This window comes from Arvicanthis niloticus, chromosome 8 (assembly GCF_011762505.2).
Source record: "Arvicanthis niloticus isolate mArvNil1 chromosome 8, mArvNil1.pat.X, whole genome shotgun sequence".
NCBI classification, from domain to species: Eukaryota; Metazoa; Chordata; class Mammalia; order Rodentia; family Muridae; genus Arvicanthis; species Arvicanthis niloticus.
Window position 1 is genome coordinate 61,798,561 of NC_047665.1, and position 15,316 is coordinate 61,813,876.

Consider the following 15,316-nt stretch of genomic DNA (forward strand, 5'->3'; position numbering starts at 1 on the left):
GCCTTTATTAGGAACCCACTCCTGAAATGGTACCTTTGATGAAGGCAGTGCTGCCACAGTGCCATGGCAACTAAGTGCCAACATGGAGGGCTAGAGAGACACTCAGCTGTCAAGAGCATAAGCTGCTCTTATAGAGTAACTCAAGTTCAGGGATCTGATCCTCTCTCCTGACCCCTGCATTCACACACACACACACACACACACAGAGAGAGAGAGAGAGAGAGAGAGAGAGAGAGAGAGAGAGAGAGAGAGACAGAGAGAGAGAAATAAAGTTCTCTTACCCCTCAAAATTTTCACTGTGAGTTGAAAGGTATGTTTAGTTGTAGCTCCAAGTTTCCCCAGGGAGCCAGTCTCTCAATTACATACAATACATCATGATTCAGATTGTTCTTAAGGTATCTTGGTTCCACTACATTATAGTCATTCCTAAGACCACCCTTAGCCAGCATCCTATGGAATTCCTCAGCTCTCCTATGCTGGATGTTTCCTTGATCCAATGCCTTTCTTACTCTCCACCCCCTCTTAGTAAAGTACACTGTATCTCTACTGACTTAAGAACAAGAGAAGAGAATATTTTGTGAGACCTGCTTATCCAGAAATCTCCCACCTTTATACTCAGTGAACAGTTTGGCACAATGGAGCCCTCTTGACTGGCTGTTTTCCTGGTGGCATTTGAAAGCTTTGCTTCCTTATATGCTAGCTTCTGGTTTTACTGTTGAGAAACCCACTGCCCTTCTGAATCTGATTCTTTTTGTATGAAACTTTATGGTGCTGTTTTTTCATCACCCCTGCAAGTTCTTTGTTTATCCCACATAGTCAGAAATCTCACACATTTGGACTGAAGCTGTTTTTCATTCATTTGTTCTAGACACAATTGAACCCTCTCATTCTCCAAATTCCTGATCTTCTGACCTTATAAAACAATTTCAAATTAATGTAGGGATGGATTATCTCTTAACTTTGTCCTTTTTCATTTTTCTAGAACCTACTCTCATTTTTAGATAGAACTAGTCATGTGAATTTATTTTTTTTTATTTTTGTTTATTTGCTTGTTTGTTTTGGTTTTGTTCTTTTTTTTTTTTTTTTTTTTTTCTTTGAGAAAGGGTTTGTCTGTGTAGCCTTGGCTGTCCTGGAACTCACTCTGTAGATAAGACTGGCCTCAAACTCAGAGAGATCTGCCTCCCACTGCCTCCCAGTGTTTTTCTTAACCTGTGTTCCTCTGTGCCCCCTGTGTTCTCTTAACTTTCTGTCAGAGCTATCCAGTGCTCATCTTTTTATGGTGTTTAATGTTTATATTTTAATGATTGCAAATAACTCTTTGGGTCTCTAGGAATATTAATGATAATCTCTCCTCTACACTGACCTGTTCTGTTTTCAGTACAGAATATGTGTGAGTTGAAGGTCTTCCTCAAATGTCTCCTGATGTTGGTTGGTGAGGTTTAGCAATGAGGAGCGTTGGAAGCTACTTGAAGCTTTGGGAGCAACTGTAGGAAGACTCATTTCTTTGGCAAGGCTATATCTGAAATTTTTAATTGTTTTCCCTTTTCCTAGCCCAGTTCTCCAAAAAGATGCCTCCTGTCTCTTGCTTTAGATAGCAGGATTCTTGAGAGGAAAGGGAGAGGGCAAGGGTCTCATCAGCTAATACAGATTCCTTTCCTTTAAGTAGGAAGCACAATCCCTTAACTGTGCTGAACATCTCTGCATCCCAAGCCCCTTGTTTTATGATTTTCCTTTATTCGCCATCCTGCAGGTACACATGGTATCCCCAGTTCCCAGGCCACAAGGAATTTCAACAGTGTGACTTATTGGCCCTCCCTACTCTTGGTTTAGGATCTAGCTTTCTCAGAATACCAACCCTGCCCTATTCCTCCTTGTACTTTCTGTCCACTGTTGCTGGTTCTTTGCTCATGTGGGCATGTGACTGTGTGAAAGTCATATTTGTAGGGTTTACAGTGGGAGGAAAAAATTACACACATATATGAAACCTATGTGTATATATTTATGTACTGGAGATTGAACCCAGGGATGCAAGCACGCTAGGCAAGGAGTCTACACTGATCCACATCTCCAGCTCTGTTTTTGCTCTTTATTTTGATGCAGGGTCTCATGAAGCTGCCAGGGTTGACCTTGGACAACAATTGCTAGATCACCCAGGCAGCCTTTGAACCTGTGACTCTCTCACCTCAGATTCCCACAATTTCAGACTTGCACCACCATGCCCAGCCAGTCTTCCACCTTTAACCCCAGTCTCTCTTTGCTTCATCTGTATGGAGATATCTCTGCTCTGCATGTATTCATCTTAAGTCACAGGAATTCGAATCAACATTAGGATAAAAAACAAGATGACTGCAAATATAAAGAGACTTTGAAACCCCCAGCTTCCTCCGTGCTCTGACTGTGTGCATTCAAGTGCCTCTACAGCTGCTTGTCCTCGTGTGTCTAAACAGAAAGAAAAACTTCTCTACATTCTTATGTTGGTGGTGTTTTGTTTTTCAGAATTTCAGATTTTGAAAAGAAAGAAAATGGCCATTCTGTGATTGAGACCCAGACAGAGGGGAGAACAGACAAAGAAGAGGACAAAGGCCCAGAGAGTGTGGGTACAGCACTTCCAAAGGACTGGCACGTCCCTGTCAGGGCCCCATTGGTGACATGGTTCCTGGGTTCAAGTCTTATGTCACTATTTACCTTAGAAATGGAAACTTGTTACTGAATATTTTGTACTTCTCTTTCACTTAATCTGGATTTGAAGTGCATGTCAGTAAGATGTATCCCAGTCTGTACTACATAAGACATTCTCATATCTCTTCTTGACTGAAGTCATCTCCTAAATCCTTAAGTCCACCTCCAGAAAATGACATTTTGACTATGTCATGATGAGGTATCGTCTGTGGACATGGCTCTGAAACTTTTAGGATGGGAAGATCTTGACTCTGTCTCAGCACCGGTAGGAACAAAGGAGTTGGCATTAAAAAAAAAAAAAAAATGTTCCTGAATAACTTAGAGATATGTATGCCCTTGAGCCCGGAGAGTTTTAGGCTTAGGGAAAGTTCCTGAAGCCAAGAAGTTATGGTGTTCACAGTAGTTCATGAAGGAGACAGACTTATCAAAGGATCTTTTTGTTCATGTCTTCATCAGTACACACACACATACACACACACACACACACACACACACACACACACCACTATTGGCTATGTCCTTTGTGTGCTAGGATTACAGACAGGCAGCAGCTTCTCTGGTTCTGAGTCCCTACTTTGAGACAGTGGAGAACATTTTGAAGACAGGCACAATGGCACACACTCCTATGTTTCAGTGTCTGGCAGGCTGAGGTAGGTGGATTTCGAATTTAAGGACAGCATATGCGACATAGCAAGTTCAGCCCGGCTACAAAAGCAAAACAGAGGGGTGGGGGAATTGCAGCAATGATAGGATGAACTTAGATGAAGAGAGTACTCTGCCAGAACAGCACACCATTAACTGAAATGGACCAACAGTTAATGGGAAAGTATTGACGTTTCTAAGCTCTTATAAAACTCATATGCAAATTGACATCTGGCAGGCTTCCAGGAAAAGAGCCGGATAACAGAAGTAATTGCGTAAACTAGAAGCAGGCATTGGCAAGGCAATACAGGCTCTGAGTCTTTCCCCTAAATGAATAAGGTTGCACTTTGACCTGGTGTCCTATGATCCGGGAAGCACCAGTAGGGCCAGGTTTAGCAGTAAATCCTTTACCGCGCATGCTCAGACTGATCGTGAATGTGCTACATAGAAACAGAAACTTGCCCAGAAGATTGCTTTTCACGTAGGCCCTTGGGGCTATCTTACACAAATCAAGTCTACTTAGGGGATCAGTGTTAGCTGGATGCTAGTGGTCCACACTGTCTTTTCACACAAGGTTCATCTCCTGACGATCCGTCTCATGTGAATTGTCTAACATTGTCTAACAGGTTGGAAATGAAGTGGAAACACTGAACATGCAGATGACCTCTCTGTTTAAGGAGCTTCAAGAGGCACACACAAAACTCAGTGAGGCTGAGCTGATGAAGAAGAGACTTCAAGAAAAGTAATAACTCATTTCATCACATGATTTATGAAGTGTGTTACTGTAACAAAACAGTTTTGTTACTGTATTACTGACTAAAACAAGAACAGGGACCTGATATATGTTTTTTTTTTTTAATGTGTGTGTATATGTGTGTGTTTTATTTATTTATTTTATTTTGTTTTGGGGGGTTGTTTTGGTTTGGTTTGGTTTGGTTTTTGGTTTTTCGAGACAGGGTTTCTCTGTGTAGCCCTGGCTGTCCTGGAACTCACTCTGTAGACCAGGCTGGCCTCAAACTCAGAAATCTACCTGCCTCTGCCTCTCTGCCTCTCTCTACCTCTCTCTGCCTCTCTCTGCCTCTCTCTGCCTCTCTCTGCCTCTCTCTGCCTCTCTCTGCCTCTCTCTCTGCCTCTCTCTCTCTCTGCCTCTCTCTCTCTCTGCCTCTCTCTCTCTGCCTCTCTCTCTCTCTGCCTCTCTCTCTGCCTCTCTCTCTCTGCCTCTCTCTCTCTCTGCCTCTCTCTCTCTCTGCCTCTCTCTGCCTCTCTCTGCCTCTCTCTGCCTCTCTCTGCCTCTCTCTGCCTCTCTCTGCCTCTCTCTGCCTCTCTCTGCCTCTCTCTGCCTCTCTCTGCCTCTCTCTGCCTCTCTCTGCCTCTCTCTGCCCCTGCAGTGCTGGGATTAAAGGCATGCGCCACCACTGCCCGATATGTGGTTAAGAAAAAAGAGAGTTTAGTGTTGGCGTGTATTTCTGAAGTTGTTGTTATCACACGAGTCATTAGGGCACATGAGGATGTGTGCTGTGAAGAGCAGCAGCCTCTGACCCTTGTGCAGAGCTACGTTCCACATATAGCATTGTGACGTGAGAGATGTACCGTGCTTGGCATTAACACCCTGCACACAACTACAATTCGGTTTTTACTATTATTCCACTCAAGTTGTCTTTCTGCTCTCTTAAGAGGTGCTCAGGGCCTTTCCTTTTTGTTTACTGAATCCTTGTCAGAACTCAGAGTCTTTGTAATGGACAGATTTTAGATTCTGAAGGGTGCCCAGGGATTTTGCTGTAAGATGCACCTTAGTTCACTAGCAAGTTGGATTAAAATATCACCATATTTAAAATATTCTACCACATGATGGGAGGAAACAAAACAAAAGCAAATGGGAAGCAAAGAACAAAGTCTTTATTTTGCCTTCAAAATTCCTGTAGCCCTACCACACACTCCGTACTTGACGTCCTTTTGAGGATTTGTGCAGAAGCCAGGGAGAGTGACAACGCGTTGTTTCTCCTCATGGAATCGTCATCTTTTTCAGGTGTCAGGCTCTGGAAAGGAAAAACTCTGCAACCCCATCAGAGCTGAATGAAAAGCAAGAGCTCGTTTACAGTAACAAGAAGTTAGAGCTTCAGGTGGAGAGCATGCGCTCCGAAATCAAGATGGAGCAGGCTAAGACAGAGGAGGAGAAGTGAGTGTGCGCTTGGGCATGCGCAGGGGCGGGGCAGCAGCTTGCCCAGAAGGGGAAGGACAGCCAACTACAGATGGGAGGAGGACCTGAGAGTCATGGCACAAAATCTGTTTTGCCATCTGGAAAGTACATGTCTAGGAGACTCTTGGAGAGAATTAAATTTTTGAGTTGAATTGTAGCAAAAATATGAAAATTATTTTCATTCTATCTTTTGAGAGAAAGACAGTCTTTTGAAAGATACCATTTTCTTTGAGGGTAAGAACAATGCTGATATGTAGTGGCTGTAGTTTCATTTCTGTTACATGATAAAATAGCCTGACAAAGCAACTTAGTGGGCAGAGCGATTATCTTAACTTACAGTCCATGGTCCAGCCCCTTATTGGGAGGAAGTCAAGGTGCCCTGGGTTGGAAGCCGCTATTCATATCACACCCTCAGTCAAGAGCAGAGAAAAGTGAATGCTTAGTTCTCAGCTTGCTTTCCCTACTTCTGCTGTTTAGTTTTGGGGGTTTTTTTGAGATGGGATTTCTCTGCGTATCACTGGCTGTCCCGGAACTCACTCTGTAAACCAGGCTGGCCTCAAACTCACAGAGATCTGCCTGCCTCTTACACCCGAGTACCAGAATAATCTAGAGCCTTAAGCTAGGGACTGGAAGGTGTCACTCGATTTCATGTGGCAGGTCAACCTACATGGGTAAAGGCAATCCAGATAGTCCTCCACAGACAGGCCCACAAGCCAGCCTGATGAAAGCAATCTCTCACTGACCCTTTTCTCAGGTGACTCCTGGTTGTGTCAAGCTGAGAGTTAAAAGTTGGTGGGATGAAAAAAACAGAGATTTTTCTACTTGAGTTTTCCAAGTCTGTTTAGGGAGACAAGAGGATGGGTTTCTGGGATATTTCCCTCATTATTCCATTTTTAATATCATATTTTAATAGATCCAGGCTAGCCACTCTGCAGGCAACTCACAACAAGCTCCTTCAAGAACATAATAAAGCGCTGAAAACAATTGAAGAACTAACCAAACAACAGGTATTTATAGAGGAAGGTACTTCCATAGCCTGGAGGGATGGAACCATTGAATATTATATGTACAAAAAACATTGCATGCCTCCTCAACTAAGTCTACTTTCAAAAATCATTTTGCAGTTTATCAATTGTAACTGAATTATAGCTTTCCACTCTCAGCCTGTATATAAAACGTGACTTGTGTATGGAGAGTGCTGATGTCTACCAGGCAGGGCATGGACTTTCCCTTCTTCCTGAGGGTGTGTCTGAGGGAGAGCTGAGAGCCTGGGCTTCTTGTCAACAGGGTACAGGGAGACAACTGGCTGTGGCCGGCTGCTGAATGAGATTGTGCAAGGGCATCTTGCCTGCTGGCAGTGAACTTGGAACCCTGGGTTTACAGCATTTAATTTAAATTAGTAACAATGTTCAACATGGTATAAAATCTACAAACCATGGAGTCTTTGAATTAAGTCTCCATTTATAAGGCTATAAATATTCTTATAAATATGCTTTGCTCCCCTCCCTTCTCCTTTTACTCCCTCCTTCCCACCTTCAGGAGATATTCCTTATTCCTTCATTCCTATAGCAGGGGATAAACCTAGGGCCTCCTGCATGCTAGGCAAATGTTCTACCATTGAGCTACACCCTCCTCTGCCTTCGCCTCTTACAGGGTCTCAGAGTTACTTGAGCAGACCTTGAACTTGCAAGCCTTACTGCCTCAGTCTCCTGAGTAGTTACAATTGCAGGCCTCTGCCATAAGCCCATGTTTCCCTTTCCTGTTCCAGAGGCGGTGGGGTGTAGGTGGTGGTGTCCACATACATATTGGCGTATACATGTGGAGGCCAGAGGTTGATGGTTGGTAGTTTTGGAGACAGGTCACCTTAGTTTCTGAGGGTCTCTCTTATTGAAGCTTACCAATTAGCTAGGTTAGCGGACCAGCAAACCAGGGACCCTCCTGTCTCTGGCTCCCCAGGACTAGGGTTGCAAGCAAGAGTCATCATATCTGACTTTTAGATGGACATTGAGGATCTGGACTCAGGTCCTTATACACACAACAAGCACTTTAGTGACTAGATAATCTCCCAGGCCTTCTTACTTTATTTTAAAAAAAAAAAAGAATTTTATAACTCTCTTAAAACCTATAGCTTAAAAAAAATACATTTATTTATTTATTTATTTATTTATTTATTTATTTATTGAAAGAGTCTTTAGTGGCCTTAACTAACCTGGAACTCACTACATAAAAAAGGCTGGCCTTGAACTCAGAATTCTACCTGCCCCTGAAATTAAAGGTGTGAGCTGCAATGCTCACCAAGGATCTTATCCCTTTTAAATGTAAACATGTTTACAAAGTAACAAGATAAATAGCAGTATCCATGCCTCATACTCATCAGTGTAGGTTTCTTCCCATTTCGTATTTCACGTTATCTGGTGTTGATGTACGCTGAGATCTGAACTCATCTACTGGGAACTACTGGGAACAGTACTACCCTCAGTGTTATGTTTTAAGAAAGTGATTTTAGGAAGGGATTACTGGCAAGTCACAATTGACTACAACTTCCTGAATGAATTGTCACGGCTAAGTAACAGGCTGGAGCTGACAATTCTGAAGTGTAAACCTTTATATTTTCCTAAAATAGGCTGAATCAGTTCCAAGCTATTCCTAGAATGAAGTTGTGTTTTTCAGGCAGAAAAGGTGGATAAGATGGTGCTGCAAGAGCTCAGTGAGAAGCTGGAGCTGGCAGAGCGGGCGCTGGCATCCAAACAGCTCCAGATGGACGAGATGAAGCAGACCATCGCTAAGCAGGAGGAGGACCTGGAGACCATGGCTGTCCTCAGGGCTCAGGTGAGATGCTGTCTAAAACCTAAGCTGAGTGACAGCACCCTGTGTAGATTTCAAGTGTGAGAATGGAGGTGCTTAACATAACAGTGATTTTGTGTGTGTGTGTGTGTGTGTGTGTGTGTGTGTGTGTGTTCTTTCTGCCAGTTTCTTTTCTTGTTCTGTTCCATTTTGTAGATACATGGTCTCACTGTTTAGCTCTGGCTGACTTAGAACTTACTCTGTAGACCAGGTTGGCCTTAAACTCACAGATCTGCCTGCCCCTGCTTCCCAAATACTGAGATTAAAGGCCTGCACCACCATGCCTACCCAATGGATTTAAAAAACAAACAAACAAACAAACTTTTAAGTAAAAGCCAGACATGGTTGTCCACACCTGAATTTTCAGCACTTGAAATAAAGGCAGGGAAATTAATAGTTCAAGGCCAGCCTTAAACTCCCAGGTACTAGTATTGAACATATTTCTAAATATCTTTTGTGGTTTATACTGTTGATTATAAGTGGTGCTTTGGAGAAAGTGGTTTGTTTTTGTTTTTGTTTTGAAACAGGGCAAGGATGGCCTTGAACCCTTGATCTTTCTGCCTCTACTTTCTAAATACTAACTTCATATGGGTCTTTTTCTTAAAAGTTGCTATTAAATAGAAGTACTAGTCATAAGTTAAAAAAAAACAAAGATTGGGTGTGGTAGCATTTACTTGTGATCCCAGTGCAGAAATCTCTGAGTTCCCTGGCCAGTCAGTCTAGCACACATGGGGAGTTCTAGGCCAGTGACAGATGCTATCTCAAAAACCAGTGGATGGCACCTGAGGACATCTGAGGTTGTCCTCCAGCCTCCACATGTACATGTTCACATATGCACCCACACACACAGATGTAGATACAGAGAGGGAGGGATGATTATATCACTAAGTACATCACTTATTTTTTTTTAAAGATTTAGTTATTTTATTTATATGAGTACACTGTGGCTGTCAGACACACCAGAAGAGGGCATCAGATCCCATTACAGATGGTTGTAAATCACCATGTGGTTGCTGGGAATTGAACTTAGAACCTCTAGAAGAACAGTCAATGCTCTTAATCTCTGAGCCATCTCTCTAGCCCCGTACATTACTTATTTTAAAATTAAATAAACACTACCAGTTTATCTTACAAAATACATAACCAGAATTCTCTCAGGAGGACCCCAATGTCTTTACATTCTTGCGGTTTTTTTTACTTAGAAATGATGCCAGAATTTCTATGCTTCCTGAGGGCTCATTATCACCAGCTGCCCACTGTGGACAAACCGGCTTTAATGCCATTGTCACAGGAGCATCATGGATCCTGCCCCCTGGAGCCTTGTCTTCCCTTGGGTAGCCCACATTGCTGGGTTTTCTGCCCTGTGGTCTTGTGTCTGTGTCGTGACTGTGCATGGATGTTGGTTTTGGTAGATGCTCTCATTCATTGAGCAACTCTGGTTTCTGCACAGATGGATTGCACAGATTCCACATCATAGAAGTGAGTCTCCACCATGATCATTCACCATGCACCATAAGATGCTGCACCACCCAGAAATGATGGAACCCTCCTAAAATGGGTGTGTGTGTGTGTGTGTGTGTGTGCGTGCCATTTGCTAATTATAGTTTTGACATAATAGACCTTTTTGAGACAAGATGTAACATGGGCTGGCCCCAAACTCATGACCTTTTGTGTTAGCTACCCAAATGCTAGAAAGCAGGTATGTACTACTATTTGAAGCTTAGATTTTATTTCCTTTAAATAATAATAGATAATATAGCACAAAGCCATGAAATCCAGAGGTCAGTTTTAAACATAGTAAGTTGAAAACTTGGCACCAGGACACTGGAGAGGTGGCTTAGCATGTACAGCTCTTGCAGAAAAACTACCTTCAGGTCCCAGCAAGCAACCAGGTCAGGCAGCTCCCAAACCCCTATAACTCCAGTTACAGGGAACATAACAGCCTCTTCTGGCCTCTGCAGGTACTGCGCAAATGTGTACATGGAGGTACATGAACACAAGAGCACACACATACACAAAATAATAATCTTTAAAAAACAAACAAAGCAAAACCTTGGTACCCAATGCAATGATATAGTACTCAGAAAGCAGACAAACACATGAGTACAAGTCTGCAGTGAATCTGGTCTGCATATTGACCTCCAAGCCACTTAGGGCCATATAGAGAGACGTTGCTTCAAAAAAAAACAAAACAAAACAAAACAAAACAAAACAGGGCTGGAGAGATGGCTGAGTGGTTGATAGCTCAGTGGCTACTCTTCCAGGAGATGTGGGTTCAATTCCCAGCATCTACACGGCAGCTCATGCTATGTGTGGCTTCAATTCCAGGGGACCTGGCACCCTCACACAAGCATACATGCAGGCAAAACACCAATGCACACAAAAATAAATAAATCTTTAAAAAGATAAAGCAAAAGAAGATTAAAGACAATGTTCAGATCACCTTCATTCACTGTGAAATTGATTGTTTTATGTTATAATTTGAGAATAATGAAATTATTCTGATAATATATTAGTTATCTGTTTTTCTATGTGACAAGTTATGCACAAAGCATAGCAGCTAAAATATAAACAAACATCTGTCATCTCAAGTACAGATTCTATGAATGAAGAATCCAGGAGAAGCTCAGTAAAGGAGGTCTGGCTCAGAGTCTCTCATAAGGCTGCACTAGAAATGGATTTGGCAGGCCATTTCCAAGATGACTCAGTCACATGACTGTCAGGAGGCCTCCCTATGTGAGCCTCTCCAGAGACCTGCTCATGGCATGGCAGCTGGCCTCCTCCAAAGCAAGTGATCCAGAAGAAAATAAGGCATGAGCCACAGTCCCTTATGATGTAGTTTCAGAGTCCACGCCCACCCCTTCTGTAGCATCTTCGTATGTATACAGGCTTGGCCCTATTGTGCAAATAGACCATAGAAGAATTTCTCTACCAGGACATGAAGATCACTGGAGCCACCCACAGTAGAGGCTGGTGACCCCACATATACAGGAAGTGGCTTGATACATGCAAGAGTCCAGGAAAATAAGATCTCTATCTAGGTTCAAACACTGAGGTCACTAAACATTTCTTTTTTGATAGTCTTGCCATGTAGCCCAGGCTAGGCTAGAACCCAACATCCTCCTGCCTCTGCCTGTGGAACACTAAGGTTACAGCCTGTGCTACCATGCTCAGCCAGATTTTCCCAAGACTAAGTAAGGACTATTAAGCTCATGAGAAAAGTGACAAGCTTATATTTCCAGGACTTTTAAAAGACAGGGTCTTGTTGTGTAGCCCAGGACTTGCAACACAAACCTGAACAGACATGTGAGTGTCCTGCCTCCATCACCCAAGTGCTGATTCTGAGGACTTTTGATGAGGTAAAAGAAGCAACCAAGATAAGACCTCACACGTGTCTGGAACTTAACAAATAATGTGTGTTTGTTTATTTTAAATGTAGCTTAAGACCAACATCTTGGTAAGCTGTTTACTATCTGTTATTCCTGAATACGATTGTTAAAAAAGAATATTTTACTGATTCATGATTCATGTATCCCTTAAGCCATTTGCCTCAGCTCGGTTTGAGGGTTCCCATTGTTTAAAGCACCCACATACACACAACTTGTATCTGCTGTTTAATGGCATTGGAAAGCCGTGACTTATACCCATTCACAACAGAAGTCTCCGTCATTCCCAAGCCTGCCTACAGGGGCAGCATGGACCCTGATCTCAGGTCAGGGTCAGATCATTCCTGAGTCAGCTCATCTCCATGGTAACTTAACTTTTCCCTTTCACAGATGGAGGTGTACTGTTCAGATTTTCATGCTGAGAGAGCAGCAAGAGAGAAGATTCATGAAGAAAAGGAACAGCTGGCCTTGCAGCTCGCGATTTTGCTGAAAGAGAACAATGAGTTTGAAGACGGTGGCAGGTAAGAGAAAGCAAGGAGATGGGCACACAGACCAGCGCTATGGAGGGGTGGTGTGCAGACTGTGTCCTTACTCAGGCTAGCACTGCAGAGGGACAGTGTACAGACTGTGTCCTTACACAGGCCAGCACTGTGGAGGGACGGTGTGCAGACTATGTCCTTACACAGGCCAGCGCTGCAGAGGGAAGGTGTACAGACTGTGTCCTTAGCACACTGTGTGAAAATAACATTCTGTGTTCCAGTATCTTACCTGGCTTTACATTAGCTGTCTTAAAAAATACTTACCAAATTCCAACTTTAAAATTTTATTTTTACTTTGTTTGTTTGTTTGTTTGTTTGTTTGTTTGTTTTGAAACTGGTTATATCCTTTAACTCAGACTGGTCTAGAAAGTGCTACTGCATGCAGGCCTCAACCTTGTCCCCCTGCCTCAGTCTCTGGAGTGCTACTTGGGACTACAGACATATGCCATATGTCTGGCTAAAAATTATTGGGAGAGGTCTTAAAATATTTTAAATAAAAAATAAAATAACAGAAGTATTATATATGCCATTCTAAATTAACTGTTTCATTTGCTTCAAGTATTTTTTTTTTAATTTTCTTTAAACAACTGTGATTACATTTACTTATGTGTGGGATATGGATGCCTGCCATGATTTTGTGTGTGGAGATCAGAGGACAACTTGCAGGAGTCAGTTCTCTTCTACCATGTGGGTCCCAAGGAGTGAGTGCAGGTTTGTCAGGAAATGCCGTTCCCAGCTCAGCCATCGTACCAGCCCCAAGTCCTTTTTATCAAAGGTCTAAAAGGAGTCATGGCCAAAGCTGGTCTCTATTTGCCACCCTTCAGTACACCCCTGCCCCCCTACTTTGTCAAAACAGGAATTTGGTAAATAGCCATCCATCTGCATTATAATTTTACATATTGATATGTATACAAATCCCTGCATTATATTTTTAACCAATTTTTTGGATTTATTTATGTGTGTTTTGCCTGCATGTCTGTATGTATGCCACATGCATACCTCGTGCCAGCAGAAGTCAAAAGAGGATGTGCAATCCCCTGAACTGGAGTCACAGACTGTCACGAACACGTCATGTGTGGGTGCTGGGAAGCACACTTAGGTCCTCTGTTAGGGTATAAGTAGTCTCAACTGCTGAGCCATCTCTCCAGCTCCCAAGATGGTGCTTTTTAAGGAAGATAATACTAATTTTTTTTCTGTGTTTAAGTTACAAAATGATCATTATAGATATTGTTCTGCAATTTAATTTATATCATATGATTGTGAACTCTGATGCAGATTTAATTCATTATTATTTTTTTTAGAAATGAGGGGTATTTTCTCTTAGCCTATGAAATAATCTGTTCTATTTAATTGCTCTGTAATGTCTTGATCCAGAAATGTCTCGCCACTTTCTCTGACCCACATTGCTATCAATAAAGAGTTTGGTAGCTGGGCAGTGGTGGTACAGGTCCTTGATCCCAGCACTCAAGGGTCAGAGACAGGTGGACATCTGAGTCTGCCTGGTCTCCAAACCAAGTTCCCGACAGCCAAGGCTACACACACACACACACACACACACACACACACACACACACACACACAAACTGTCATTAAAAGTGGGGATGGGCAGGGGGCTGAAGAGATGACTCAGAGGTTAAGAGCACTGGCTGCTCTTCCAGAGGTCCTGAGTTCAGTTCCTAGCAAGATCTGGTGCCCTTTTCTGGCAGGTGAATATGCAGGCAAAACACTGTATACATAATAAATAGATCTTAAAAGAAGGAAGAAAGAAAGAAAAGAAAAAAAGAAAAAAGTAGAGTTGGGTTATTTGCTGATTTTATACAGCCCAACTTGGTGTCTTTATCACATTCTGTCCTGGTACTAGTAGAAGCTAAAAACCCAGTTAGTCTTGTGTTCTGGGTGGTTACTTTGTTGATTGGTACTGAGGGTTCAGTGCTTTGTGCATGCTAGGCAAGCACTCAGCCCTGCGCTGTATACTCAGTCAGGGTCAGTTTCCTTAGGAAGTTCAGCCTTGTGTTTTTCACTAGTTTCTCAAGCTTCCCAAGCTCACCCTTCTGTTGGCTGCTTGCCAGGTGTCCTGTTGCTGGTCTATAGAACATCACAGGTGTCTTGCTTTTGATCCCAGCAGGCAGTCCCTGATGGAAATGCAGTGCAGGCATGGGGCAAGAACCAGTGACTCTGACCAGCAGGCTTACATGTTTCAAAGAGGTGAGTCACCTATGAGTTAGGATTTCAGGTTACATTGTAGAGAATGGCTCCCAAATCAAACCAGTCAATACCATTTGTTTCCCCAGAATTCCAGCTCTGATAGCCTCTCATTTCATTCAGCCCAGACTCTCCACCAGCCAGGTATCACGTCACTGTTAGCTGATCCGAATCACCCTTATCAACTCACCCTGGACCTCTGTTTGTCTTCACTGGGGGGGCTTGCTTCACTTTATTTTGTTTGTGATGCTAGAAATTAAACCCAGATCCTCATGAAATGCTAGACAAGTCCAGGTCTGAAGAAATGCTTAGTGCTAGATTTTATTATGTGGTGGTATCAGTACATGGGTAACAATGTTTTGTAATTTATACTAAGTTATCAAAAGGGAATTATTATTCTTGATTTTTTATACAAAAAAATTTCAAAGAGCTAACATAGATAGGAAAAATGTTAATGGCAGTGTTCTGCTATAACAAGATGTCATCTTAAACTTCACAGATATAAAAAAGGTCCCCAAGTACTGGACCAGCCCGTGGGCCCCTCACAGTCTGTCCTGCTTTGGTTTCTGTTGCTCTGATAAGACAAGGGGAGGGCTTATTTTAACTCACATTTTAGTAGGTAGGTTATCATCCATCATTACAGGAGAGACAGTCACACCACATCCACAGTGAAAGTAGGTCTCTGCATGTCATTTTGTATTTCCTGTCTGTCCCTCCCTCCCCACGTCCCCCAGCAAAGTCTTTTTATAGGAAAGCAAGTTAAAAATACGTTTAGCAGCCAAGTGTTGTGACTCGACTCGTGCCTGTAATCCTTGTATGTGAGAGGC

The 15,316-nt window shown here is 42.7% G+C and overlaps 1 protein-coding gene across 3 annotated transcripts in view; it reads left to right on the top strand.

Moving 5' to 3' along the window:
- Optn (optineurin) overlaps window positions 1-15,316 on the top strand; it is a 46,584-nt gene that overhangs the window by 27,231 nt on the left and 4,037 nt on the right. For 2 of the 3 annotated variants that reach the window (XM_034510032.1, XM_076939465.1), the window contains 7 exons: window positions 2,497-2,593; window positions 3,948-4,063; window positions 5,348-5,497; window positions 6,432-6,525; window positions 8,189-8,347; window positions 12,139-12,269; window positions 14,410-14,492. In XM_034510032.1, the coding sequence (XP_034365923.1) occupies window positions 2,497-2,593; window positions 3,948-4,063; window positions 5,348-5,497; window positions 6,432-6,525; window positions 8,189-8,347; window positions 12,139-12,269; window positions 14,410-14,492 (830 nt within the window). The remainder of the gene's footprint in view (window positions 1-2,496; window positions 2,594-3,947; window positions 4,064-5,347; window positions 5,498-6,431; window positions 6,526-8,188; window positions 8,348-12,138; window positions 12,270-14,409; window positions 14,493-15,316) is intronic. The other variant, XM_034510033.2, reaches the window with a different exon arrangement.